This window comes from Canis lupus, chromosome 11, assembly GCF_011100685.1.
Source record: "Canis lupus familiaris isolate Mischka breed German Shepherd chromosome 11, alternate assembly UU_Cfam_GSD_1.0, whole genome shotgun sequence".
NCBI lineage: Eukaryota > Metazoa > Chordata > Mammalia > Carnivora > Canidae > Canis > Canis lupus.
This window is the reverse complement of record NC_049232.1, coordinates 23,849,655-23,877,304: the sequence shown is the minus strand read 5'-3', so window position 1 is coordinate 23,877,304 and position 27,650 is coordinate 23,849,655. Positions and strand designations below refer to the sequence as shown.

At 38.4% G+C, this 27,650-nt stretch overlaps 1 protein-coding gene across 5 annotated transcripts in view; it reads right to left on the bottom strand.

Annotated features, from left to right (window-relative positions):
- The window catches only part of FBXL21P, a 28,560-nt gene extending 1,438 nt beyond the window's left edge, over positions 1-27,122 (bottom strand). The window contains exons 1-5 of one of the 5 annotated variants that reach the window (XM_038552232.1): positions 26,650-27,045; positions 7,245-7,331; positions 4,591-4,957; positions 4,006-4,128; positions 622-793 (exon numbers count right to left, since the gene is read on the bottom strand). In XM_038552232.1, coding sequence (XP_038408160.1) covers positions 622-793; positions 4,006-4,128; positions 4,591-4,957; positions 7,245-7,318 — 736 coding nt within the window. In that variant the 5' untranslated portion in view covers positions 7,319-7,331; positions 26,650-27,045. Of the gene's footprint in view, positions 1-621; positions 794-4,005; positions 4,129-4,590; positions 4,958-7,244; positions 7,332-8,721; positions 9,178-10,973; positions 11,045-21,630; positions 22,278-26,649; positions 27,046-27,083 lie in introns of those variants that run through there. The other 4 variants (XM_038552233.1, XM_038552231.1, XM_038552230.1 and 1 more) reach the window with 4 other exon arrangements.
- Positions 27,123-27,650: the final 528 nt, after the last annotated feature.

Below are 27,650 nucleotides of genomic sequence, written 5' to 3'. Positions count from 1 at the left end.
CTCTCTCTCTCTCTCTCTCTCTCTCTCTCTCTCTCTGAAATAAAGAATACATCTTTAAAAAGAAGATAGCTGGGCAGCCCCTTTGACCCAGTGGTTTAGTGCGGCCTTTGGCCCGGGGTGTGATCCTGGGGACCTGGGATTGAGTCCCACGTCGGGCTCCCTGCATGGGGCCTGCTTCTCCCTCTGCCTGTGTCTCTGCCTCTCTTTCTCTCTCTCTGTGTCTCTCATGAATAAATAAATAAAATCTTTAAAAAGAAAAAAAGAAGATAGCTTAAAAATTAAATATAATAAAATAGACATCAAATGATTTCTGAGGAGATCGATGTCAAAATATATATAGTTATATATAATAATAATAAATATGTATAATAAAATATACATATGACTAAAATACTTTTAGAAGTAACTTAAACTATGTCTACCTTATGGATTAAGACTTCTTTCAAAAAAGATTACTTTTAAAAATTATGTTTCATAAGCATAAATTGTTCAATATGAAATTGCATTGTTACAATTAGTATAATATAAATTATATGTAATATATATAATATATATAATATGTACTATTATAGTACTAGTATAATAAAAAACATTATGCAAGATTAAAAAGATATAACCTACCATCAGAGGAAACATGAGGACAGCTACTCATTTTTAGGAGTCTTAGAGTATCACTATTATTGGCCACGAGAATCTTTAATGAAGGATCATCCACTGGTGTGTCTTCAATTTTGATCGATGATAATGATTTTGAGTTGTCAAAGACAACTGTAAGTGCCGACACAAAATGAGACTTGCATGGCAATAAGAAAAGAATTATGAAAGCATTATTTAAAAATCTACAGCTTCAATCAAATAGTTCATTGAAACTCTATCAACATATGCTACAATAACATACTAAAAGCAATCAACAAATTAGCATTTTTTCATGACACCAATAGCCAGTCAAAATAATTTCTCAAAGATTTAATACACACACCTTCCAATTATTTTCAATCCTAAGGATCTGATTTTCAATATTAAAAGGATATAGTTATATTTATTTCCTAAAATAGGGATTGGCAAATTATTATTTGGACAAATCCAGTGTTGTCTGTTACTGTATGGCTCTTGAGTTCAGAATGATTTTTATATTTGTAAATAGTTGGAAAAAATTTGTCAAGAATAATATTTTGTGACATATAAAAATTACAAGAAACTTCCAGTGTCCACAATTAAAGTTTGACTGAAATGCAGCCATGTTACTTCATTTACATGCAGTCTATCTATGTCTGCTTTCACACTATAGTGCTAGAGTTGAGTAGCTCCCAAACTATAGCCTGTGGAACCCATAATACTTACTGTCTGAACCTTTTCAACCTCTGTCATAGAATAAATAGAATTTTCATGTTTTATTCACTCCTATATTTCCAGCACCTAAAATAATATCTGGCACATAGTAGGAGATCAATAAATACTTGTCCATAACTAAATGATCTTATTCTTCAGTGATATGCTTTTGCTAGAAAGTTATCTAAGTAAAGATACTTTTAAGATTTTTAATTTATTCATTCGAGAGAGAGAGAGAGAGTGCACAAGCAGAGGGGAGAAGCAGACTCCCCACTAAGCAGGGAGTTAAACACAAGACTTGATCCCACGACCCTGAGATCATGACCTGAGACGAAGGCAGACAACCAACTGAGCCACCCAGGTGTCCCAATAAAGATACGTTTTTAAAACTTTAAATGTTTTGAAGATTGACAAACAAAACTTTATTTATAGTTTGACTCCAAAATGGGTACAATTTAACAAGTTTTCAGATCCAGTATTTTTTGACACAGATAAGCAATCTGAAAACCAAATTCTTCCATGATCATTTTTCCATTGTCAAAGTCAATCTGGGTTCTACCAAAGGTTCTATTACTCCTATGACAATGACCAAATTGGTTAAAAATCTCAATTCATTTATTAAAAAGTATACTGGTTTGTATTCATTGTAAATTGATTTACATAAATTTGTAAATGGTAGATGGTTAGATCTCTTTACTAAATTTTATGGTGTCAAAAACAATTAGAGAACCACATCACTTTTTCCTTAAGAAATATAAGGTTTATTTTCCCTTTAAACAACTCACATGGACTCTTTTAGTCCTGAAGGATGTACGTCAGCATTAGAGGACGTACCTCATCATGGTATCCACATATTCCTTTAGCATTCTTTATGACTACCAAAATACTGTACTTTTGTCTTATCTTTCCTCAGTTTACAAGTGGAAAAAACTGACACTCAGAGCGATGCACGACTTTGCCAGAAGCCACTACACTCTTTTTAACTGTAGAGGCAGATCTTGGAAGTGTGCTCATCACTAGTCCTCACCCTGGTGCCTGCATCAGCTAACTCAGACTGAAGCTGATGTGTAACATTTGAGATAGCTTAGAAGCTAAGAATTTCAAGCTAAGCTGATTCCATCATTCATATGCAAGGAAATAACTATTTAGAAGTAGTTAAGTTTTCATCTGATTGCTTATATTACTCAATCCCCAAATGACCCATTTTCCCTGACTATCTCTTAAAAAGATAAACAGGCTAGTGTAAACACTTGAGAACCATGACCCAGTTTACGAGAGAGAAGATGCTACTATTCCTCTTTCCTCTTCAACAGGAAGGTTTCCATCAGTCAGTTTTACTGACAATCAGAACTGTGTTTATTATATATCAGGCACTACTCTAACTCTGGGTTTATAATGGTAAATAAACAAAATAGAATCCCTGCCTTCAAAGACTTTTGTGTTTTGCTATAGGGGATAAGAATAAATATGTTAAATAATTAAGGTAATTTCAAGTACTCAGGAGTGACATAAAGAAAATACTATAATACAGCAGAGTATAACTGGAGAAGGGGGCGCTGGTTTAGCAAAAGTGGTCAAGGAAGGTCTGTCTGGGGATGGCATTCCAAATGAAGCCTGAATGAAGACAATTATTTGTTTATGCTTATAGAGGCTTCCTAACAGCCATTCATCCTTTCTTTGGTAATCGAGTCTCAATTTTTAGCTGGGCACTTTACCAGTCAGCTAAAAAACGTTTCTGATCTCCCAGAAACCTGGTGTGGCCACACTGTTAAGTGCTGGCCAATGAGATGTCAACAGAAGCATTACGTGGTTCTCATGGCTAGTGTCCTTGAAAAGCAGGGGGCCTACCCTTTTTCCCCATTTCTTCCACCCTCCTGCCCAGGACAGGATGTAATGCCATCTTAAATGCCTTTAAGAGCAGGGAATGCTTGGAAGGAGCTCGGCGGAGTACTAACAACTTCATACCAGCTATGCTCATGCATGGATTTCTTTCAGGTAAGAGAAATAAACTCCAGCCGCATTGTTTAACCTACTATTGCTTTGGAATTTCTACTATACAGAATCCAACATCATCCTAACTGGTACAGTTCATTTAGTGTTATGTTGTTCTACCTCCAATAGAGAGGCTGCAGAATTACAAGAAAGTCATGTGCTGGGGATCCCTGGGTGACTCAACGGTTTAGTGCCTGCCTTTGGCCCAGGGTGTGACCCTGGAGTCCCGGGATCGAGTCCCGCATCAGGCTCCCTGAATAGAGCCTGCTTCTCCCTCTACCTGTGTCTCTGTCTCTGTCTCTGTCTCTCTCTCTCTGTGTCTCTCATGAATAAATAAATAAAATCTTAAAAAAAAAAGAGAAAGTCATGCATTACTGGCCATACACACTCTATATTCAAAGAAACTAAGTAAACTTGCACTTGAAAATCCTAAGTATAACACCTAAATTTTATATTAATGATGGCTACTGTAGAAACAATTATTAAAATTACAAAGTATATCTAAAGGATGAAACCATCCATAAGCTATTTCACAAAACAAAGTGCTAGTCAATAGAAAACTGCTTTAAGTAATTCTTTGAACATAAGGAGGACATGGCATGTTTTTAGGGGAAGAATCCTTTTGCCTAGATTGAAATATTTGAGAATTTTTGTATATATCACATAAAAGCCTAGCATCTTTACCTTTGACACATTCATAAAACTTGGCTTGGCCGTTGAAATCAACCCCAAGGTCTGGATAGAACAATTTACCAGCTGAGAAAGTATATTGCAGGCAGCTTCTGCTGATTCAGTACTACTATCAACCTATAAAGACAATTTTAAATCTTTATTTCCTGAAGGTAAGTTATCAGAAAGTTATTGGCAATATAACTATGGAACAGAATTCAACTGCAACACTTTATTTATCCTGTCAAGCTATGTATCAAATTGATATTTCTTCTTTATATAAAAGATCTCAGACAAGAAAATGATAAATAGAGCTGAGGACAAAGTAACTTTCTAAGTGTTTCATATTTTCAAATCCTTTATAATGACCTGAATTTCAGTAGTACCATCCAGATGAAGAAAACTGAGGTTTAAGTTATATGTAAGTTCTATATCTCAGTCCATGCAAATAATTACAAAAACAAAACAAAACCCCCAGGAAATAGCTTGGAGTAAAGATTCTGCAAAATTCACTGACTGCTTCAGCATAATGATTTAGATACACAAATATGACACTAACAAAAATGTAAGTTGTTTCTATTTAATGCTTACTCTTCTCACCTTAAAGCTGACATATTGGAGATGGGTAGCATGCTTTTTAATGATCTGCTGAATGAGATCCGGATGGGTAGACTTAAAATATGAAGTCGCTGATTGATTCAGTTCAAATTCAAACTTCCTCCAGAGGTCAGGAATATGAAAAACTTCATTCCATTTCTTACATACCGAAGACGCCCAGGCCCGATCTATTAAAGGAAGATACTGAAAAATGCGTAATACTACATAGTGAGGCAAACTCCCCCAGTCTAGAAGGACAGCCGGCAAATGGGTGTGGTTGAGAGAAGAGTAGAACCCAACTTTTGGTTGTTTCACTGCTGATGAATACTGGACAATCTTATTCACAACAGATAAATTGTTCCTCTTCATTCTGTAAACATTAAAAGATTTTGTTATTATATTTTCCACATTTCCCTCAGACATCTATACTCTGATTGCACAAAATAACACTAGAAAATGAAAAAGTTAAATTTTTTTTTTAATTTTTATTTATTTATGGTAGTCACAGAGAGAGAGAGAGAGGGGGGCAGAGACACAGGCAGAGGGAGAAGCAGGCTCCATGCACCGGGAGCCCGATGTGGGATTCGATCCCGGGTCTCCAGGATCGCGCCCTGGGCCAAAGGCAGGCGCCAAACCGCTGCGCCACCCAGGGATCCCCAAAAACAGTTAAATTTTAATAGTAATCTTCCACTTTCACACACTGATAGGTACTGCCATATGCTAGGCATACAGAGGTAAGTAAGAGGGAACTTGCTCTCAAAAAGCTATGGCCAAATGGTGAAATACCATGGTAAGTGCCATCCCTGACATTGGGACAAGCTGCACTGCAAGAATAAAGCCATGACATGTGATTGAGCTTGTGTGTGGAAGAGAATTGTTGGGGAGGCTTCCAGAAGGGAACATCCATGGAAGCACTGTGTCTCCCAGGTTCATTCCTGGTTAATTAGGAAATATTACATAGCAATTGTGCTAACAACTCCTGGGGTCCTGAAAGACAGTAAATCGTTATCAAAAGCAGAGGCCTGGAAAAGCCCCAGCTCAGCCGTTGACTGACCATGCAATCTTGTCTGAGCAAATGTAAGCCTCAGCTTCCTCGTCTGAAAAGCAGGGAAAATAGCAGTACCTAATCACATAAGGCAGTTGTGAGGATTAAAGCATCTAAGTACCAGAACATAGTAAAGGCTTAATAAATGTTGCATTCTTGTTGTGTTAAACTGTCCAATGCATTTTTATGAACTAATTTCATTATTTAATTTGAAGCACAATTTTCAGGTGACACATAGGACACAGGAGCTCTAGAGAAGCTGGACCTAGCAGGGATACAGCCTGTTTAAAGAACACACCTGACGCTCACTAGCAAATGTGAAAAAGCAAAGGAATGGTCATTCTTCCCCAACAAAAGATATGATGAATCTTCAGGTAGGAGCCAGCTTGAGACACAACTAAGTTACAACAAATTTCAGGTCCAGATGTACCCAAGTATATAGGGTTATCTTGTACATATATTCTACATAGGAATCCAAAGTATTTTAAGTATACAATCATTTGAGAGACAAAATCATGGTAAGAGTGATTCTCAACTTTATTAAACTTTGGTTGACTACTTAATCCTCTTTTCATCCCTGAATGTTAGAAATGTATATATCTCTGATGTGAATCACTTCTTAGCCATAATAGACAGCTGGATATACCAAAGCAGGGCTAACCTATAAAGTTGCTGAACAAAATGAAAGGTCACCTTCAGGGTTTGGAAAACTAAAATGGAAAACAGAAATAGTTGCAAAGCTGTACCTCAAGCATCCAGTGAAAGAGCTATCACACATGTTTAGTATGACTCAACCAATTATACGCATAACTGAGAACTGGCCCAGTAATGTAGAATATATCAAAATGCTGATACTAATAATTCAAAGCACACTTGAAATATGCTTATTTTGTGTGTGCTTTTTTTTCGAAATATGCTTAATTTGAAAGGGTTGCCCTACTCTTTAATTTTAATTCCCTAAAATGAAATATGTTGGCCCAGGTAAGATTAAAGAATGGACAGTGAATCCTAAATTCTGATAGGGAGCACATTTACGGACATTTTGCTTGTATGTGTTTTATTTAATAACCTTATAGGATAGGTTGTTACAATTTCACTAAGTTATCACGAAAAGAGTTACCCCTAATATAATTCTTCACTGGAAAAGAAGCATGGCCAAAAGTAAAATAAGATTTCATCTAAATGTCAGGTTAGCAAGTTGCCCTGTAGTTGTAAACAAAGAGACTATATTATATATACAAACTGACTCCATATAACATGGACAGATTGTTTTAATTGTTTATTCAGTAAAATAAATAATTGTAAAATTGTTTATTCAGCTCACTGATAGAATCACCATAAACAAGACATTAAATGAATACCAGTCACCCTATTAAAAATAACATTTTGATGTCTTTTCTTTGTGTACATTCATCTTCAGAGTATAAAACTCATCTACAAATCATATATTTAACATAAGTCATATCAATGAGAATCAGTTAAACATACTTTAGAATGCAAGACAAATTAATCTTTACTAGCTTGAAAATCCTTATATAAAAATTCCAACCTAAACATACATGATCATTTTAAAAAACTGATGATTGCTTTTTCAAACTGCCAACTTTCTTACCTAAAGAAGGCTTCCAAGTTATAGTTCACTCTGAACGAACGAACTGCTGCCATGGGGTACTCACCAACATCCATCTGATTTCACTTCCTAGCTTGGCAAAATACCACAAAAACACATTCATCAGAATGTATAAGTAAAAATCCAATAATTTTTATGCTTAGGATATTCACCTATCATCTCATTTTGTTCAAGGATTTTGTTAGGAAATTATTGATTCCCAAGCAATTGTTTTTTACTCGGGAGGAAACCAGTCCAAAAAACAACTGGCCTGGTTAGTGGGAATATTGTAACCCTTGTTAGGAATCAGACTGGAAGCTCTACTAAGAAATCTGTGGATCAAACAGTCAAAGGGCTCTGTAAATTTCCATTTTAATGAACATATATGGAGAGATATTACAAAAAGTTTAAGTAGTCCAAGATTATATTTATTTGTTTGTAGGCTGTGTAAACTTTAAGTTTCAGTTTTTAGGAGCACATAATGCCACTACAGTTATAATAATTAAATAAGAAGACATATAAATTTTATTGAAATCATTTGTTTGACTATTAACTGCACAACATATATACTTTTGTGGGGTTTTCTTCTGAGTTTTTCACTTCGGTTGATAGATATAATTGATTCATTCATACTCAATCAATTCATTCATACTGTCTTTGAGGTCTGACCAATTTTAGGGAAAGTAACCTGCCAAAGTTAGAAGCAGTCTATGGAAATTTCATTTTTATGAAAGAAAATAGTAACAGGTCTACACCAGGATAAAACTCACTGCCTTGGCATCATGAATAAATGTTGTAAAGTCAAGGTAAATAAATAAATGCATCCTACTACCTTCATAAGCCAAATTCAACTGTACAGAGGAGGTGGAGGAGACAACCCATTAATCCACTAAAAACTTCTCTTAACTGCTGTCTACTACCTGAAGCTCTCAATTTCTCTCTGAATCCTACTCCTAACATAGAGCTTTGGAGAACAGATATAATGTACTTGAGCTCAACATCCACAATTTAATTTCCCCACCACTACCTGATGTCCTACTATTATCCAAACCACTATTTACAAGGTAATTTCTTTTTTCTTTTTTTTTTTTTTTTACTTACAAATTTATTTTTTTTATTGGTGTTCAATTTTACAAGGTAATTTCAAGGTTGGTTCTCCCACTTTACATTCCACTCCAGAAGTAGGCAGAAAGGAGCTCCTGGCACATTTTCAAAGAACATCACAAAATAAGGGAAAGACAAGCTAAGGGGCTTGTATTCCCCTCATAAGATGTCACACTCAATTTTATTTATTTTATTTTTTATTTTATTTTATTTTTTTTCTCAATTTTATTTATTGCAGAAACTTTTCTACTGAGTTATCAAAATAGCTAATCCTGTGTTTGCAGGCTGTTCTGTGTGCTGGAGAATACAGCGGTAACCTAGTAAAGGTACAGAAAGAGTGAATGACTAAACCCCTAAGAAGATGATGAGAAAGTACCTATCTGAGATCAATTCACTGGAGTCTTCAGGATCAGATGAACTACTTCCTTGAGTACTGAAGAAACTTGATGGCTGTTTCAGAGTCACTATCCAGAATTCTGAGTGACAGGAGAACATAAAACCAGAATACGGGACACCATCAAGTGATGGAGAGCCTGACACTGATCTTCAGTGCAATTCTAGAGCTTGGAAAAGGTTTATTAGCATTTGGTAAAGAGTGTAACAATGACTCAAAGTCCACTTAGTGGCTTCACTAACCACCCTAACCCAACTTCCTTTTTTTGTTATGTTTACTAGTTTGGTCGAACAGGTGACTATGTGAATTGGATCCTCTAAGACTATCTAAGAATAATCTCCAACAAGTATTCTTGAGAAGAACATTTCCAAAAACAGATTAAATGAAAGACTGAACATCCAAAGCCAACCTGGTGGCAGCAGTGGAAACCAGCTTTTGCACCATCACCAAATTCTTCCGGATTAGTTAAATGAATACTCAGAAAGTACTCTGAAAAGTTTCAAGTTTTCAATTGTCACAACACTAGAAATGTTGTGTAAATATTACAGATAACAGAATAAAGATTCAAAACTACCTAAAAGCCAACACAAATTTGTTGGAAGCACCAAAATGAAAATGAATAGAAATAATTATCAAATGTCATTTATTTAATTTGCTTTCTAAAGCAGCACACTGCAATCTTATCACTGCTACCACAGATCAGAAGGCTTCTGCTAATGGGTCTGAATTCCCCGTCATGGGTGCAATGGCAAGGAAGGTATGGGCCTGGACAGGAGAGCTGAAGATCTGCTTCAAAATACAGCTCTTAAACACACAGCTTTCTAATAAAAGAATCAATGATACTAAGGACCAACACTTCTGCCCAATAAATACCACCCAAGTACAGAACAAAAACATAATTAGAAAAAAAAAAAAAAAACTACATTCTTTACAGCTCACATGACCTTAGTTGCCCTCTAAGTCAAAAACTGCCATTTTAAAAAAGTACAATATCACCAAATTACAATTATCACCAAGGGTTCAACACGACAGAGTATTATGTCAAATAAATATTTCCTAAAGCAAGGATTTCCAGCATTTTGGTGTCCTCCTATTCCACCACGATTTAGCAGTTTTCTATACTGTCTTCTAAGTCTCTCTGTGATATTAAGATATAGTTTATTTTAAAAGAAAACTTTAAATTTTAAAATAGGCCTATCTCCTTTTAATGACTCATAGAAAACTGAAATTTTCAAAATATATGTAGATTGAAAACACCTTCTGAGATGCAAGAAGAGGGTTACACAGAACTTGAACCAGGCAATCTGTTAGAATCCCTGATTTGGGGTTAGAAGGCTTTCAGGCATCTTTTCCCTCTCCTGTCCCCCTCCGCCCACACCCCCCCCTCCCCTCCTTCTTCCTCTCCCAGCCCCACCAGCCAGACTCCTTAAAAGAAAAGGCCCTGAGGACAGCAAGCCCGGCCCTCTCCAGGGAAGCCTGAACTGGGGAGGGTCCCACCCTAGGCTGGACACATTAAGGGTTCTCACAATGAATACAACGCACGCAAGAAAGCATTTCTCAGCATTACTTTCCAGGAAAATAATCAATTCATTCAACTTCACATTTTGGGCAAAGTTTCTGGGCACAGGTGCCAAGGCAGAAACCAGTCCACCTTTGAGCGCAGGCCCTCCCAAGTCACGGGAAAGGTTTCAGTCGACCTCTCGGCCTTCTCTTGGTGGCAAACATGAACTCTCACTCGTTACCCTCCTGCGACCTGTGACTCCTGCAGCGGTCGCGCAAAGGCGACCACGTGGATCAGCGGCCGCGGCGCGTTTCCTGCAACTGCCCGTATTCACCCAGCGGCGAGGGCGCGTTTGAGGGCCGCGGGGGCCAAAGCGCATCCCCACGGCGCTTACCCTCCAAAGAGGAAGAAAACGACCGAATCCGGGAGCGCGGGTCCCGCGCAGGCCGCTGCGGGGATGTGCGCACGGTGAGAGGCGAGCCACGCGGGGCTGACACCCCCTCGGGGGAAATCGAGTGCTCCTCTGGGCTCCCACCGCCCCCGGCCTCGGGGGTGGGGGGCGCTCGGGTCGGCGGCGGCCCCGCGGGGAGGAGGCGGGGCTCCGCGGGCGGCGCGTCCCGGGCCGCGCACCACCTGCCGCCTGAGCCAGGACCGGCGCCCCGGCCCGCGCGGCCTCCTCGAAGTGGGCGGGGCCCTCCTCGCAGACCGCGCGACCCTCCCAAAGAAACGCTACCTTCAATCCTGCAGCCGCGGAGCGGGGGTGCAGCGCGCGCGTCCTTGCGTCCGCAGGCCCTGCTGCCGGGCAGCGCCCGCCCGCCGCGACCGTGCGCCCAAGCCGTCCGGGAGCGGGGAGCGGGGAGCGGGGAGCGGGGAGCGGGGAGCCGGCTGCGGGCTGCGGGCTGCGGGCCTAAGACCCCCGAGGCCGTGGGCGTGGCCCCGGCCCGCCCCGCCCCGCCCCGCTCGCGTCCCGGGCGGGTGCAGCCTGGGGTGGGAGCGCGCGGGCGCACCTGCTCCAAGGTTCCCCGAGGGCCCCTCCTTAGGTGGTGAGTGGGAGGCCTTCTGCCCGCTGGTCTTCAGCTGCGCCTCTGTGACCACCTGCGCTGTCAAACTGACGGCCAGCCAAATGCCAGGAAGCTAATACTTCCAGCTTCTGGAAATAACCCTCCCCGGGAAAGGGCACCCCTTTATTAATATACAAATCGTTGAAACTTAAAATATCAGAAGTGGGGGAATCCCTGGGTGGCTCAGCGGTTTAGCACCTGCCTTTGGCCCAGGGCGTAATGCTGAAGTCCCGGGATCGAGTCCCACGTCAGGCTCCCTGCATGGGGCACGCTTCTCCCTCTGCCTGTGTCTCTGCCTCTCTCTCTCTCTCTCTCATGAATAAATAAATAAAGTCTTTAAAAAAATATATCAGAAGTGGCAACAGGTCAGTGTTAAATATGTCTATATTACCTCCCTATCCTCCCTATCCTCCCTATCTCAATCCCTGGGGCTAACCACTGCAGTAGTTCATTGTGTAAACTACCAGACCTTCCATACCTACACACAAGAAAAGTACACAGAGGTCAGGATTTTTACTTTTTCTAAATCATTAGTTCTTTTAAAATCTGAGCTCAAACTATACTTAATGTTCTGGGACTTCTGTTTTTGCTTATTATCATGGTCATGGTTACATTTTGACACAGTTCCCCTGGAGAGGTTTTTTTTTTTTTTTTTTTTTTTTCCCCTTCAAACAGCTTTATTGGGGTATAATGAACAAACTGCACACACTTCAAGCATAAAACTTGATAAGTTTTGACACCCTTGAAACAACCACTACAATCAAGAGAATGAATATATGTACATCTTCCAAAAGTTTCTTTATCCCCTTCTGTAACCCCTCATTCAACACCAGCTTTCTGACACTATGCATTAGTTTGCATTTTCTCAAATTTTACGTAAATTGAATCACAGATAATCACAGAGTAGTACTCTTTTTTACCTGGCTATGTGCACTCAGCATAATTGCATTGAGATTCATCCAGGTTACTGGATGTATCATAGTTCTTTTTTATTGCTGAGTAGTATTCCAGTGTATGGATATACCACAGTTTGTGTATTCATTCACCTGAAGATGGACATTTAGGTTATTTCTAGTTTGGCAGTATCACAAAATAAAGCATGAGCATTGTTGTACACATTTTTTTTTAAGATTTTATTTATTCATGAGAGACAGAGAGAGAGGCAGAGACACAGGCAGAGGGAGAAGCAGGCTCTATGGAGGGAGCCCGATGTGGGACTCAATCCCAGGACCCTAGGATCACACCCTGTGCTGAAGGCAGATGCTCAACCACTGAGCCACCCAGGCGTCCCCATATACATCTTTGTATATAGTTATGCTTTCATTTCTCTGGGTGAAATACCCAGGATGGAAATAGCTGCACTGTATATAAGGCAGGCATATGTTTTACATTCTATAGAAGACTGCCATTGTGTTTCCAAGGAGGCTATTTTACATACCTGCCAGCAGTTTATTAGAGATCCAATTCTTCCACATCCTCACCCATATGTTTTAACCTGATAGGTGTCTAGGGGTATCACAGTACAGATTTTTAAATTATTTTTTTTATTTTTTAGATTTTGTCTATTTACTTGAGAGAGAGAGAGAAAGAGAGATAGCAACAGCACAAGCTGGGAGGAGAAGGAGACGCAGGCTCCCTGATGAGCAGGGAGCCCAACAGGGGGCCTGATCCCAGGACCCCGAGATCACGACCTGAGCCAAAGGCAGACAGTCAACCAACAGAGTCACCCAGGCGCCCCATGGTACAGTTTTAATTTACATTTCCCTAATGAATAACAATGTTGAGCATTTTTTTGTCCCCATGTAGTTATTTGCTATCTGTACATCTTTTTGGTGAAGAGTCTATTTAAATCTTTTGCCTAATTTTAGTTGGTTGGTTTTTCTCATTTTTGAGTTTGGAAAATTCCTTCTATATTCTAGATACAATTCCTCTATCAGATATATGATTGTTAGAAGGTGGGGAAGGGACTAGAAAATAATCCCCCAAATCAAGAAGGCGCTTTTACTTTTAGACTGAAAAACAAAGCAGGCCACCCCGTACAGTTAACACAGAGTTTTTTTCAGGGTAACTTAATGACAAGGAAGATGTGGTGGGTAATAATCCAGTTGTGCAATTATTCTCCATAAAGTCGGGACCTTAGTCTACAGATTTTTATAGTGCAAGGGGATTGGCAGAAGGGCAGCGTAGGGAGATAGAAGGGTTCAGGTGTACCTACTTGACATCAAACATTCCATTAGATCTTCTGGCACCACCTGTGCCAGGAAGGCAAGATAGTGGTATCTTTAACAAATTTACAGAAGGCCAAAGCAAGCCTACCCCCATCTTGGCCTTGGCTGGCATTTCTAAGGTATGTATATTAATCTCCAAGGGGTTCCAGAAGCCTGGCAGTGGTGGTGGTGGTGGTGGTGGGTGTTTAGCCATCAGGCTTGAACAAAGAGAGGGCTAAGATGAAGAGATGGAATCAGTATTGTTGGCTCTCTTATTACATATGACTTGTAACTGTTTTTCTTCCCAATCTTTGGCTTGTCTTTCTCTTCTTTTGAAGAGCATAAGCATCATCCTTTTGATAAAGTTCTATCAATTTGTTCCTTTATGGATCATGATGTTAAATCTAAGAAATCTTTCCTAAGCCAAGTTCATGAAGATTTCTCCCTATACAGTTTATAATTTTAGAGTTTACATTTAGGCATATGATTCATTTAATATTTGTGTGTAATACAAGGTGTGAATCAAAGTTCACTTTTTTTTTGTATACATATATCCAATTATTCCATCAATAGCTTTTGAAGAGACTTTTGAAGAGACCCTTTTCTCCACCTAATTGCCTTTGCACCTTTGTGGAAATTCCATTGTTCATGTATGTGTGGATCTACTTTTAGACTATTTGGTATGTTTGATTGATATATTTGCCTGTCTTTATGCTACTGTCACACTGTCTTGATTTCTGTATCTATATAATAATTATTGAAATCAGGTGGTTTTATCCCTCCAAGTTGTTTTTTTTCCCCCAAGTTGTTTTGGCTATTTCATATTCATTCTATTATGAATTTTAGAATCATCTTGTCAATATCTACAAAAAATCTTTCTGGGGTTTTGCTAGAGATTGCCTAGAATCAAGAAATCAATATGCGAAGAATTGACTTAAAAATATTGAGTCTTCAAACCCAAGAATACAATATATCTATTTATTTAGGTCTTTAATTTCTTTCAGTAATGTCTATAGTTTTCATATAGGTCTTGCAAATTTTATCAGATATCTCTCTAGGTATTGTATAGGTTTTTAAAATATAAATACTGTTACTTTTTAAATTTTTATTTTCTAATTTTTTGTTTCCAGTATGTAGAAATACAATTGATTTTTCTATATTGATCTTGTATATTGCAACCTTGCTAAAATCACTTATTAGTTTTAGGAACTTCAATTGGAACCTAGTATATTTCACTGGATTTTCTACATACAGTCATGTTGTCTGTGAATAAAAAGTCTAACTTCCTCCTTTCCAATATAAAAGCTTCTTATTTCTTTTCCTTGCCTGGTTGCACTATACTTGCAGCAAAATGTTGAATTATATTGGTGAGAACAGACACCCTTGTTCCCAATCTTAGGCAGAAAGCATTCACTCTTAAACCAGTAAGAATGTGGCTACCTTTAGGCTTTTCATAGATGCCCTTAATCAAGTTGGGGAGATTCCTTCTATTCCTACTTTGCTGAGGTCTGTTTTTGGTAAATGAATAATGGATTTTAGATTTTTGTCAAATGCTTTTTCTATATCTATTGAGATGGTCTGATTTTATTTTGTTGTTGTTGTTGTTTGTTAAAATGGAGAATTACCTTGCATTCTTGAGATAAAGCTCACTCAGTCACAATTCATTATCTTTTTACCAACTGTTAAATTCAATATGCTAAAATTTTGTTTAGAATTTCTGCATCTATGTTCATGGGGTGAAGATATTGGTTTATCATTTTCTTTTCTTCTAATATCCTTGGCAGAGTTTGATATCAAGTAATGATGGGTTTCATAGAACAAGTTGGGAAGTACTTCCTCTTCTTCAGTATTCTGGAAGAATGTAAAATGTGTAAAAATGGTATTATTTATTCATTAAATGCTTGGTAGAATTAGCTAACAAAGTCATCTGGGACTGAAGTTTCTCTTGTGGGAAGACTTTTATCTACAAATTCAGTTATCTACTTTAGTAGATATACTCAGGTTATCTATTCTTTCTTGAATGAGCATTGGAAGTTTGTGTCTTTTAAGAAATTTCTCCACTTGATCTAAGTGGTTAAATTGATTGACATAACATTGTTCATAATATTATCCTATCACCCTTTTGTGTCTATAGTATCTGTAAGGATGTCACCTCTCTCATCCCTTATATTGGTATACTCTTAAACTCATCAGTCTGGCTAAACGATTATCAATTTTATTGATCTCCAGGAAACAGCTTTGGTTTCACTAATTTCCAGAATTATTTCTTCTGTTTTATATTTTACTGATTTCAGTTCTGATCTTTATTTTTCCTCTTTTGTTCGCATTGGATTTAATTTGATATTTTTCTAGTTTCTTAAGGTAGAAGCAAAGTACATTGATTTGAGATATTTTCTTGTATTCTAAATGGGCTTTAGTGCTTCAAGTGTTCCCTTAAATACTCCTTCAGGGGCCTATTACTGATACCTAATTTCAGGGAGTCTACTAAACTGAATCTGGGTTCCTTCTCTTTTCCTAGATAGCAGCCTATAACAATTGGGGGCACTTGTAGGCTTCATATCTCTTATGTCTTGAAAGTTCTCATTTTATGTATTGTGTACTTTGGTGGGGGGCAGTATTTTCACAGAGGGTAAATCCATTCCCTGTTTCTCTATCTTGGTTGGAATGAGAGGTTGCCTTATACTTTGTAATGGTTGAATGAGAAGTTCCCTTTAAATGGAAACATCACAAGTCCTATAACTAGTGCTGGGCATTTAGTTTTTGCAATTATGAAGTAGGCTGTGAGGATGATACATCTTGCATTTCTGTGAATATTACTGAAGAACATTTATAGAAATGGAATTGCTGATTAAAACATTTTAGGTTTTGGGTGGCTCAGCGGTTGAGTGTCTGCCTTCGGCCCAGGGCGTGATCCTGGAGAACCGGGTTCGAGTCCCACATCGGGCTCCCTGCATGGAGCTTGCTTCTCCCTCTGCCTGTGCCTCTGCCTCTCTCTCTCTCTCTCTCTGTGTCTCTCTTGAGTAAATAAATAAATCTTTTTAAAAAAATAATAAATAAATAAAACATTTATTTTATCTAAAATAGTGTTGGTCTGATAAATGTGATATACTTCATTTCAAACTAAGGAGCACAGAATTTAAAAATTAGTTATTTTTAAATATTTAATAAATATTTAAATTTATTTTAAAAATTAGTAACTTTTTTAAAGACACCACCTCTGTATAGTCAGTTTGTCATGCTTTCAGCAAATAGTGATGCTGATTGTTTGAATCAGGATAGTCAAGGTTATTCTGCAGGCACACACAACTGCAAATCACAGATTTAACCCAACAAAGGTTTATTTCTCAGTTATACTACATTTCTCTCAAAATTCAGCTGAAAGCTCTGGTCTGTTGTATTCATTCTGGAACCAAGGATAATGGAGCAGTTAGTAGCTAGAAAGTTGTCCGTGTGTTAGAGAGGGAAAGAGAGAGTGGAATGAATATACTGCAACTTTTGCTTCTACCCAAATGCTAATTCCATCCTCCGTGGCAAAAACTAGTCAAAATGGCCATACCTACCCTTAAGGGGGTAGAAAATGCAATCCTACCACATGCTGGAAGGAGAAACCTGGAATATTTGAGAATACCCATAATGACTGCAACATTAGTGCAATGATATCACATTATGCCACCAAAATTTCATCAAAAATATTCTCAAGCGGGCAGCCCCGGTGGTGCAGCAGTTTAGCGCCACCTGCAGCCTGGGGTTTGATCCTGGGGACCCTGAATCGAGTCCCACATCAGACTCCCTGCATGGAGCTTGCTTCTCCCTTCTGTGTCTCTATGAATAAATAAATAAAATCATTAAAAAAATACTCTCAAGCATGAAATGATATCTTAATTGGGGGGGGGGAGGTTATATAAATTTTGGAGGGAGACAGTTCCTAAAACTGCAGTCACTCCTGACACCAACAGCAGATACTAGGGATCTTTAAGACCACCCTCAGGTTGATAATTCACTGTAAGGACCCGCAGAACTCCTTGAAAGCTGTTATACTCACGGTTATGGTTTTTTTTACAATGAAAGGATGCAGACTGAAGTCAGTGAAGAAAAGATATGTATGGGGCAGAGTCCAAGAGAGTTCCAGATGTGAGCCACCAGTTGTCATCTTCCAGTGGAGTCATGGACAGTACTAACTTCTCCCGGCAACAATGTATGACAGTGTGTACGGAGTATTGCCAAGCAAGGAAGCTCATCTGAGCCTTGGTGTCCAGAGTTTTTGCTGGGGCTTGGTCACACAGACACAGTTGACTGCCTAACTATGTGGCTGACTTTCAGCCTCCAGCCCCTCCAGAGGTTGAGATGATACCTCCTGGCTCAAAGCCCTCACCATAAATCACATTGTTAGACTATTTGGTGTGACCCAAAGCCCCAAATAAACAGATACTCTTGTCCAACAGAACATTTCAAGGACTTAGATCATAACACAGGAGCTCAGGGTAAAGATCAGGCCTCTCTTTGGGTAAGGATAATTCTTTTTTTTTTTTTTTAAGATTTTATTTATTTGAGAAAGAAAGCGCGCATAAGCTGGGGGAGAGGCAGAGGGAGAAGCAGACTCTCCACTGAGCAGGGAGGCCAATTTGGGGCTCAATCGCAGGACTCTAGAATCATGATCTGAGCTGAAAGCAGACGCTTAACCGACTGAGTCACCCAGGCATTCTTGGGTAAGGATAATTCTTGACTACAGAGAGTTAAATCATATTTAATTCAACATGATTTCAGAACTCTATAATGAAATTGCCTATGTATCCTACTGGAAAGAAACATGGCTTTGAATTGTATCAGTAATATTTGCTACCTAATATAAAGTATTTATATTAGTAATATATATATTATATATAATATATAATATTTATATTGGTATTTATTTTTGACAGTGTGACAGGAAAAAAAAATTCCATATTTGCCTTAATGTATAAACTGTCAACTTGCCAGAGAAAAATTCAGGTACATTTCCCACTTTTTTCCTCTTGCACATTGCCAAATACAATATCTACAAAAAAAAATACTCTAAAATTTGCTATGTTACAGTTTGTCCCAGGTGACTTCTACATTTAAATATGCTCTGAGTATCTATCCTGCCTTTTTTTTTTTAAGAATTTGGTTTTTAATATTTAAAAAGATATATAGCCTATTTTCTAAACAGTCTAAATATTTTCTAAAGATTCAGCTTTTACTTCATATTCTTTTAGAATAAGTTTTGCCAAAGGAAAGGAGACATTTAACTTTACAAACACCTTAGGGCAATTCATTTTAAGTCACGAACGCCAGCTAGTGTGTCTCTAAATGTGGATGAACTTGCTGCTGTTTGCACTGTGTTCAGACATAGTATGAAGCCCCTGTAAATAGGAGGAATTATGAAATAAGCATTTCTAAATGGGTCAGGGTTAGTCATCACTGACAACATTGATTCTAAGCCATCACCCTGTTTTGGAGAGTGAAAAAAACCAAGAGGATTGCGTGGATCTCAAGTTTTCATTAACATCACATTCTATTCAGTGTGAAGTAGCTTTGACTTATACACTTTCATGGACCTGAACTTTTCATTTCTTAAAGCAAAGAAGGAAAATTATTTTTAACCTGTTGCTTTTCACTAAGACTTTTTTAGTCAAGGCTTTACAATGCAAACTCTTTAAAATGAAACACTGAATCAACTTTGTATTACTTAGTTTTAGAAGCTGTAACTCAAGTAAAAAATTTTGCAAATACATTTTATTTTAAAAAGAAGCAAATGGGAGTGCCTTGATGGCTCAGTCAGTTAAGGGCCCGACCTTTGACCTTAGCTCAGGTCTTGCTCTCAGGTTTCTGAGTTTGAGCCCTGAGTTGAGCTCAGGCATGGAGCTTACTTTAAAAAAAAAAAAAAAAAAGTGAATGCATTTATTTTCTTGTTTAACTAAACATATCACGTAAATACTTTGTTAATCTAGAGATTATTTTTTTGCAGTTGTTTTATTTATGAAAGGCAAACCATTAGTATTAATTTGATTGTCAGCACAAATCTGGAATTACTGAGAGAACCAGGGACAGTCATTCTAAATCATTTAATAAAAGCAGGTTAGTAGGTCACGTTTTACATCTGTCATAGTGATCAGCTACTTCTGAGAGCATTTCAAAAAGGAGTCATTAACAAAAATGAAAATTTTTAGTTTTTTGAACAAAAGGAACATTTTAACAATGAGCTATTTTTCATATAAAAAAACATAAACTCTTTGAAGATACAGATTTAAATTTCCTCATGTGTAGCAAGTTTTCTGTGTTACTTCAAAATCTTTGAAAAATGACCTATCTTATAATTGAAAGTTAAGTACATACCAATTTAATTCGACTTACTGGTCTTAGAAAGAAAATGCTCCAGTGTTTTTGTAATGATTATCATTCACTAACATAAGGAATATGCTATATTGCCAGTCAATTACAATGAGATCATAAAGCAGAACTGTCAGAAGAAATAGAAAACAATACTATCATATTTAATAGACGTAATATTTAAAATGCCACAGGATAGCAATAAACTGCCTGCAAACACACTAACCAAGTACCCAAACAGAAATAGGGCAGCTCTTTGTTACCAAATTATAAAGGCGACACAGAAAAGCTGGCTCACAAACATGAGCAAGGTTTGCCAATCAATAAATATGATGACCAATCCAGGACAGGGAACAGTGCAAAACAACAAACCATGAGTCACACAGTGATCTGTGCAACATACCCAGGTGCTTACAACCATAAAGAAACTCACACCACCGCTGCACACATACACACATCCCTACAGTGAGGCTGTTTGACAGTGGTGGTAATTCCATTTATTACAACATTAGAAATTAAAACAGAGCACAGCACATCTGATTTTTCCATTTCCCTGTTTGGACTCCCTGTACTGAGTAAAAGTATAAAGCTCAACATTTACAGGGAGAGTTACACCTTCCAATCTATCATATGAGTATTCTTATTTAGCCTTCCAAAAATAGGATGAGCTATGCAAAATATGTATAAATAAAAATCTAAGTAAAACCACTTTCTTGACCACATGTCTTTCAAGTACTTTCTAGTATGGAATCTAAGATGGGATTTGGGGAAAAGCCCAGTCTTTTGAGAATGCACAAAGTTCTAGGTTTAAGGGGAATGACTTTCCTCCCCAAGGAGGGAGCAGATCTCATGTGTGAGAGTGGGAGCTATTTTCTTCCCACAGTGATGATTCACAGAATATGAGAATATGTATCCCTTTGGGTTGAATCATAGTAAGTGTGTATTTAGATCCCCAAATCCTTATTAAGCATCTTTGCCCTTATGTTTCATAAAAGAGGTTTTTTCTTCAGAGAAAATTTTGTTACTCATTTTTCTTTATCAACATCACACCTTCTTACCTTTAGGGAGCTTTTCAAATCTTTGAGAGGAAATCACGACACCGTCCACTATTGAATGAAGTGTGTTTCATTAAGAGCAAATTGCTGTTGAGTCATATCCTGAAAGTGAGTCGTTACTTTTAGCAGGATAATTATACAGGTGCTTCAGAAGAGAACCCAGTCAAACTCTTATTAGATTGATGTGTTTCCCTTAGGAACAGATGTTTCATTTTCAATCCAGAAAAATTCACAAATATGAAACTTGTAGAATTACATATATAGGTTGCTTTTAACAAATGGTGTTGATGATATGCATTTAGTCATTAACTCCTAAATGTAATTTAGTTGCATTTCCTTAAATTAACTACAGGCATACCTTGGAAATAGTATAGGTTCAGTTCTGGACTACAGTGATAAAACAAAATTAAGTCAAATGAATTTTTTGGTTTCTCAGGGCAAGTTATCGAGGACACTGAAAAAATGGGGCTCACAAACCTGAACATAAAGGTTTGCCATTAATGATGATGGTACCTAATCCAGGACAGAGAACAGTACAAGAGATCAAATGGTGAGCCACACAAGCATCTGTGCAACACAGCTAGGCATTCACCACAATGTTCACTACTGCTTACATTGTTTAAAAGTTATAGTTACACTATATTAAGTGTGTAACAGCCTGATGTCTAAAAAATGTACATGTCTTAATTTAAAATACCTTATTGCTAAAAAATGCTCACCATCATGACTGAGCTTTTGGTGAGTTGCCATCTTTTTGGTGGTGAAGAGTCTTGCCTCCATGCTGGATGGCTGCTGAATAATCAGGGCAGTCGTTGCTAAAGGTTGGGAGGTGAATGGCAATTTCTTAAAATAAGGCAAGAGTGTTATCTGCCACATTGATAGACTCTTCTTTTCATGAACAATTTCTTTGCAGCATTCTATGCTGTATTTTGATAGTATTTAACTCACAGCAGAACTTTTTTCAATATTGGGGTCAGTCCTCTCAAACCCTTCTACTGCTTTATCAGCTGAGTTTCTATAGTATTCTAATCCTTTCTTTCATTTCAATAATCTCCACAGCATCATTACCATGGATAGATTCTATCTCAAGAAACTACTCTCTTTCCACATTCATGAGAAGCAACTTTTCATTCATTTAAGTTTTACCATCATATTGCAACAATTCAGTCACATTTCACTCTCCACTTCTATTTCTACCACATCTGCAGTGGTTTTCTCCACTGAAGTCTGGAAACCCTCAAAGTCATCCAACTTCTTCCAAACTCCTGTGCATGTTGAGAGTTTAATCTCTTCCCATGAATCACCAATGTTCTTAATGGCATTTGGAATAGTGAATACTTTCCAGAAGGTTTTCAATTTGCTTTGCCCAGATCCATCAGAGGAATCATTATCTATGGTAGCTAAAGAATTTTTTAAAGAATAATATTTGAAAGCCAAAATGACTCTGATCCGTGGGCTGCAGACTAGATCTTGTGTGCTCAGGCACACTGTCAATGAATAGTAATATTTTGAAAGGAATCTTTCTTTTCCAAGCAGTATGTCTCAACAGAAGGTTTAAAATATTCAGTGAGCCATGTGGTAAACAGGTATACTCTCATCTAGGCTTAATTGTTCCATTTAGAGATTATAGGCAGAGTACATTTGGCATCTTTCTTGAGGGCTATAGGATTTTTGGAGTGGTAAATGAGCATTAGCTTCAACTTAATCAACAGCTGCATTAGTCCCTAACAAGATAGTCAGCCTGTCCTTTGAAGCCAGGCATTCACTTCTCCTCTCTAGCTATAAAAGTCCTAGATGGCATCTTTTTTCCTAACAAAAGGCTATTTTAGCTATGTTGGAAACCTGCTGTTTGGTGAATGATCTTAGCTAGATCTTCTGGATAACTTGCTGCAGCTTCTCCATCAGCATTTGTTGCTTCCCTTTACACTTTTATGTTCTGGAGATGGCGTCTTTCCTTAAACCTATCATGAACCAACCTCTGTCAGCTTCAAACTTTTCTTCTGCAGCTTCCTCACTTCTCTCAGCCTTCAAAGAATTGAAGAGTGAGGGCCTTGCTCTGTGGCAGGCTTTGGCTTAAGGGAATGCTCTGGCTGGTTTGATTTTCTATCCAGGCCAATAAAGCTTTCTCCATATCAGCAGTAAGCCTGTTTTGTTTTCATATCAATTTTTTATGCAGTGGAGTAGCACTTTTCCTTTAGGAACTTTTCCTTTGCATTCATAATTTGGCTATTTGATGCAAGAAACCTAGTTTTTTTGCCTGATTTTTCAATATGCCTTTCTCACAAAGCTTAATCATTTCTAGTATTTGATTTAAAGTAAGAGATGTGCGGGCAGCCCGGGTGGCTTAGCAGTTTAGTGCCAGTCTTCAGCCCAGAGAATGATCCTGGAGTCCTGGGATCAAGTCCCACGTCGGGATCCCTGCATGGAGCCTGCTCCTCCCTCTGCTTGTGTCTCTGTCTCTCTCTCTCTCTCAAGAATATATAAATAAAATCTTAAAAAAAAAAAAGTAAGAGATTTGTGACTTTTTTAACTTGAACATTTCAAGGCCATTACAGGGTTATTAATCGGCCTAATTTCAATATTGTTGTGCCTTAGGGAAGAGGGAGGCTCAAGGAGAGAGAGAGGGGTGAGGAAGCGGTCATTTGGTGGAACAATCAGACCACACACATTTATCCATTAAATCTGCCATCTTAGATGAGCACTGTTCATGGCACCCCAAAATAATTACAATAATAATATCAAAGATCAATGATCATAGGTCCCCAAAACAAATATAATAATAATGAAAACATTTGAAATATTTCAAGTATTACCAACAAGTGAGAGACATGAAGTGAACAAATGCTGTTGGGAAAATGGAACCCATAGACTTGCTCGACACAGGGTTGCCACAAATCTTCAATTTGTAAAAACTAAAAAACAAAACAAAACAAAAAACCCCTACAATATCTGCAGAGCCCAATAAAGTGAAGCAAATAAAACAAGGAATGCCTGTAACTAGAAAATTGTGCTAAAAACATTAATTAATAAACCTCAGAATTTCTTTTCCAACATTAATAGCATCTCTAGCACTTTTCCTAATTGTTCTCAGTATAGAACTAGAACATTATCCAATCAGAAAGGGTAGTGAATTTAACCATGAGGTCAATGGATTTGATCAAAGTTCCTTTTCACAAACTCAGATTCCCCTCTATTCTGGAAGTTATCTGAAACCTATTTTCAAGTAGCCTAAATTTATTTTGTTTGCTGTTACTCCTTTTTTTTTTTTTTTAATTTTTATTTATTTATGATAGTCACAGAGAGAGAGAGAGAGAGGCGCAGAGACACAGGCAGAGGGAGAAGCAGGCTCCATGCACCGGGAGCCCAATGTGGGATTCGATCCCGGGTCTCCAGGATCGCGCCCTGGGCCAAAGGCAGGCGCCAAACCGCTCGCCACCCAGGGATCCCGTTTGCTGTTATTCCATAGAAATATGTTGAGAATACTAATGACTTCTTCTAAATTAGGCAGAAAAATATACCCACATGGTTTTTAAATCAAATGATTCAACTTTTAAACTTCACTGTGCAGCCTCTTATAAACTAGGAAGAAATAATGGGAAGGCATCCCCAGTTAGATTTCTCTGACCAGATGACATCATATTACCCTATTATAGTTTTAATTTGTCCAACTCCCAGCCTATATCACAGACATTTTTCTAGCAAGAGAACAATAATGGAAAATGAGCTTTCAAGTACACTGTTTAATTATCTCCTGTTCCATGGTGAAAGACTGGATGCAATATCTAGTCTTTTCCCGTTGCTCTGGCCATTCCACTCCTTGGCTGGTGCCCCATCATCTCCTTAAGCTCTCAGCATTAGCATGCCCCCAGCTCAGTTCAGGAACACTTCTGTCTGCCTCTGCTGATTCTCTGGGTGAAGTCATCCCTTCCTGTGGCTTTTAGCTCAATCTATATGTTACTGACTCCTAAATGTATATCTCCAGTCCTGACCTCTCTCTTGAACTCCAGACTTTTATATCCCATTCTCTGTTTAACTTTCCTCAAAGTGACTTCCAGGTCTTCTCTTTCAAAACCTGCTTCTTTGTGGTTTTCCCATCTCATTAAGCAGCAATACCATGTGTGGAATTGCTAAGGCACACTTTGCAATCATCTTTGACTCCTGAATTTCCTTTCATATTCTATGTACAGTCTGTCAGTAAATCCTCTCAGTTCAACCTTCAAAATGTGTCCAGAATCTGAATACTTCTCACCACCTTTGCTGCCACCATCCTGGTCCTAGCCACTATCATCTGGAAGATGCCATGGCCTCCTAACTGGCCTCTTTACCTCCACTCTTACTCCTACAATACAATCTTCACATACTAGCCAGAGTCATCCTGTTCAGAAGTTTGCTTATGTCACTCCTTTGCTCAAAACATCCAGTGGCATCTTTGCCCTCAAAGTAAAAGGCAATCTGTACAGCACCTATGAAAGTTCCCCTTAATCTGTTCTGCCTACGCTTCTCTTTGACTTCACCTTCTTCTACTTGCTCCCTCCCTCCTTCCCTCTGCTCCAGTCACAGGAACCTCCTCTTCCCTGTTCCCCAAGCCCTCCAGGTACTCTCCTGTCTTGGGGCCTTCATACTTACTTTTCCTTCTGTCTCAAATGCTCTTTCCAAAGGTATTGACAGGGCTTACTCCCTCTTCTCTTTCAGGACTTACTCAAATGTTACCCATTTTACTTTCTCACCAACAACTGTATGATATACTAAATGCTTTGCTTATCTGTCACTTGCACTAAAACGTAAGCTCCAGGGAGGCAGAGATTTTTGCCTGTTTTGTTTTCTGGTGCATCTGCACAACCTAGAGTGGTGTCCAGCATGCAGCACATGCTTATTGCATAATTGAATGAGTAAATAAATATCTTGTTATCTTACATTATATTTTGTTCCAGTAGACAGAAGATGGATGGATGTGGATGGACAGATAGATAAAAATAAGCCTACAGATAGGCTGGTATGACCTGGTCACCATCATCCCCCAGGCCCTTTCCAGGAAAGGCAGCCCAAGCACCAATACAGAATTATAGACAGAAATCTCCCATTTTAGGCTAAGGACAGCATATAATCATTACACATTTTATATTTCTAAGAAATTAAGTATTAAATAACACCTTTCATTGGAACATCTTAAAATATGTTACCAAAAAGAAAAAAAGTAGCATAATTACGTATACTTCTATATCTCTATTATACATCAGGTACCAGTAGGAGTCTTAGTGGATTCAAGATCTTTCAGCTTCTGACAACTTTGTACTGGAACAGAAAATGTAAGATGAGCCCAAGAAGTAGTTTGACATTTACAATACGTCACTTAAGCTTTAGAAAGTCTATTACTGCCTGGCTTATTAGCATAAGAAAGAAGTGAAATGACATGTAGACTGTCAACAGAGTGCCATGGGAACTGTGGGCCAGTCAGTTACCTCAGCTAACCTCACTTAGTTCTTCCAGGCTATGTGGGCATGTCACAGTTGAACAAATTAGTCAGGGAAGGCTCTGAGAAGGAAGTAGGGCTCCCTCTTGGCGGTTAACCAAAAGTATTTTCCTGAGGTCAAAGTGTGAATGCCACATGAACTCTGTGTTGACCACTCTTACAATGAAAAGACAGGTGTTCTTTATGAGACTGAGCCCCTACCGATTTGCCAGCTGCTTAGAGAGTGGCTTTGGTTCCCTGGCCTCCTAATGGCCTGCCCCCCTCATACCTTCAATCCCTTCTTTACAAGCCCAGGACTTTCACTCTTCTTCCTTTCAAAACTGACATACAAGAAGGCCATTGATCACAGCTAAAACAAGCCACCTCTTGCTAGGTTGTTATATATCCTTTTGGAGAGATGCGAACCAGAAGCAAAGTGAATGTATCAGGAACCAGCAAGCCAGGCCCAGCCTCTGCATTAGGGGGCAGGATTTTGCCAATGCCCTGGAGATAAAGCCAAGCAAGACAGACACTCACGGCCCCTATACTTTGAGCATGTAGCTGCTCCATTTACTGTAATTTTTAACTAACATTAAAGTTAATTAAAATTATTATCTATCCATTTATGGATATGGATAATATGGATTGGATAATCTATCCAATTATGTATCCATGGGTCTACAGTCTGAAGGAAATTCAATGGGCCTTAAGGCAGGTACTCACAGACTTTAGGAGGACCTCAGAAATCACTTTATCTAACTTTCTCATTTTATAGATAAGGAAATTAAGGTTCCAAACAGTTAACTGCTGGCCTGTGATCTCCTAAGTGCACATTCCATATCTTGATTTTGTGTGTGCTTGGAAATGACTGGACTGCATTTCTTGTAAAAGGTCCTGTAATTCAGCATAGTCATTCTGCACATCCTCTGAGACTGACACAGTAATATTTGACTGAGCTCATCAACCATGATGCTCTAAAAATGCCCATGTTCTAGGAATATAAATTTTACAATAAAGTTTTCACGTGGGACCCAGGAGGAACTAACTTGTCATCTGACTCTAAACTAGCCCCATGGCCATAGGCATAGACGGTAAATCAGTATTATGTGACTGACCGAAGAAAAAGCCTGGTGGTATGGAGAGGATGCTGGATCAGAGAAGGCAGATGTGAGTTTCAGCCCAGATTTTGTCATAAGTTAGCCATTTCACTTTGGGCAAGCACTTCATCTCTTTGAAATTTAGAAACCCTCCTACTAAGTATTCAAACTCATTGTCATCTGCTAGGACAGG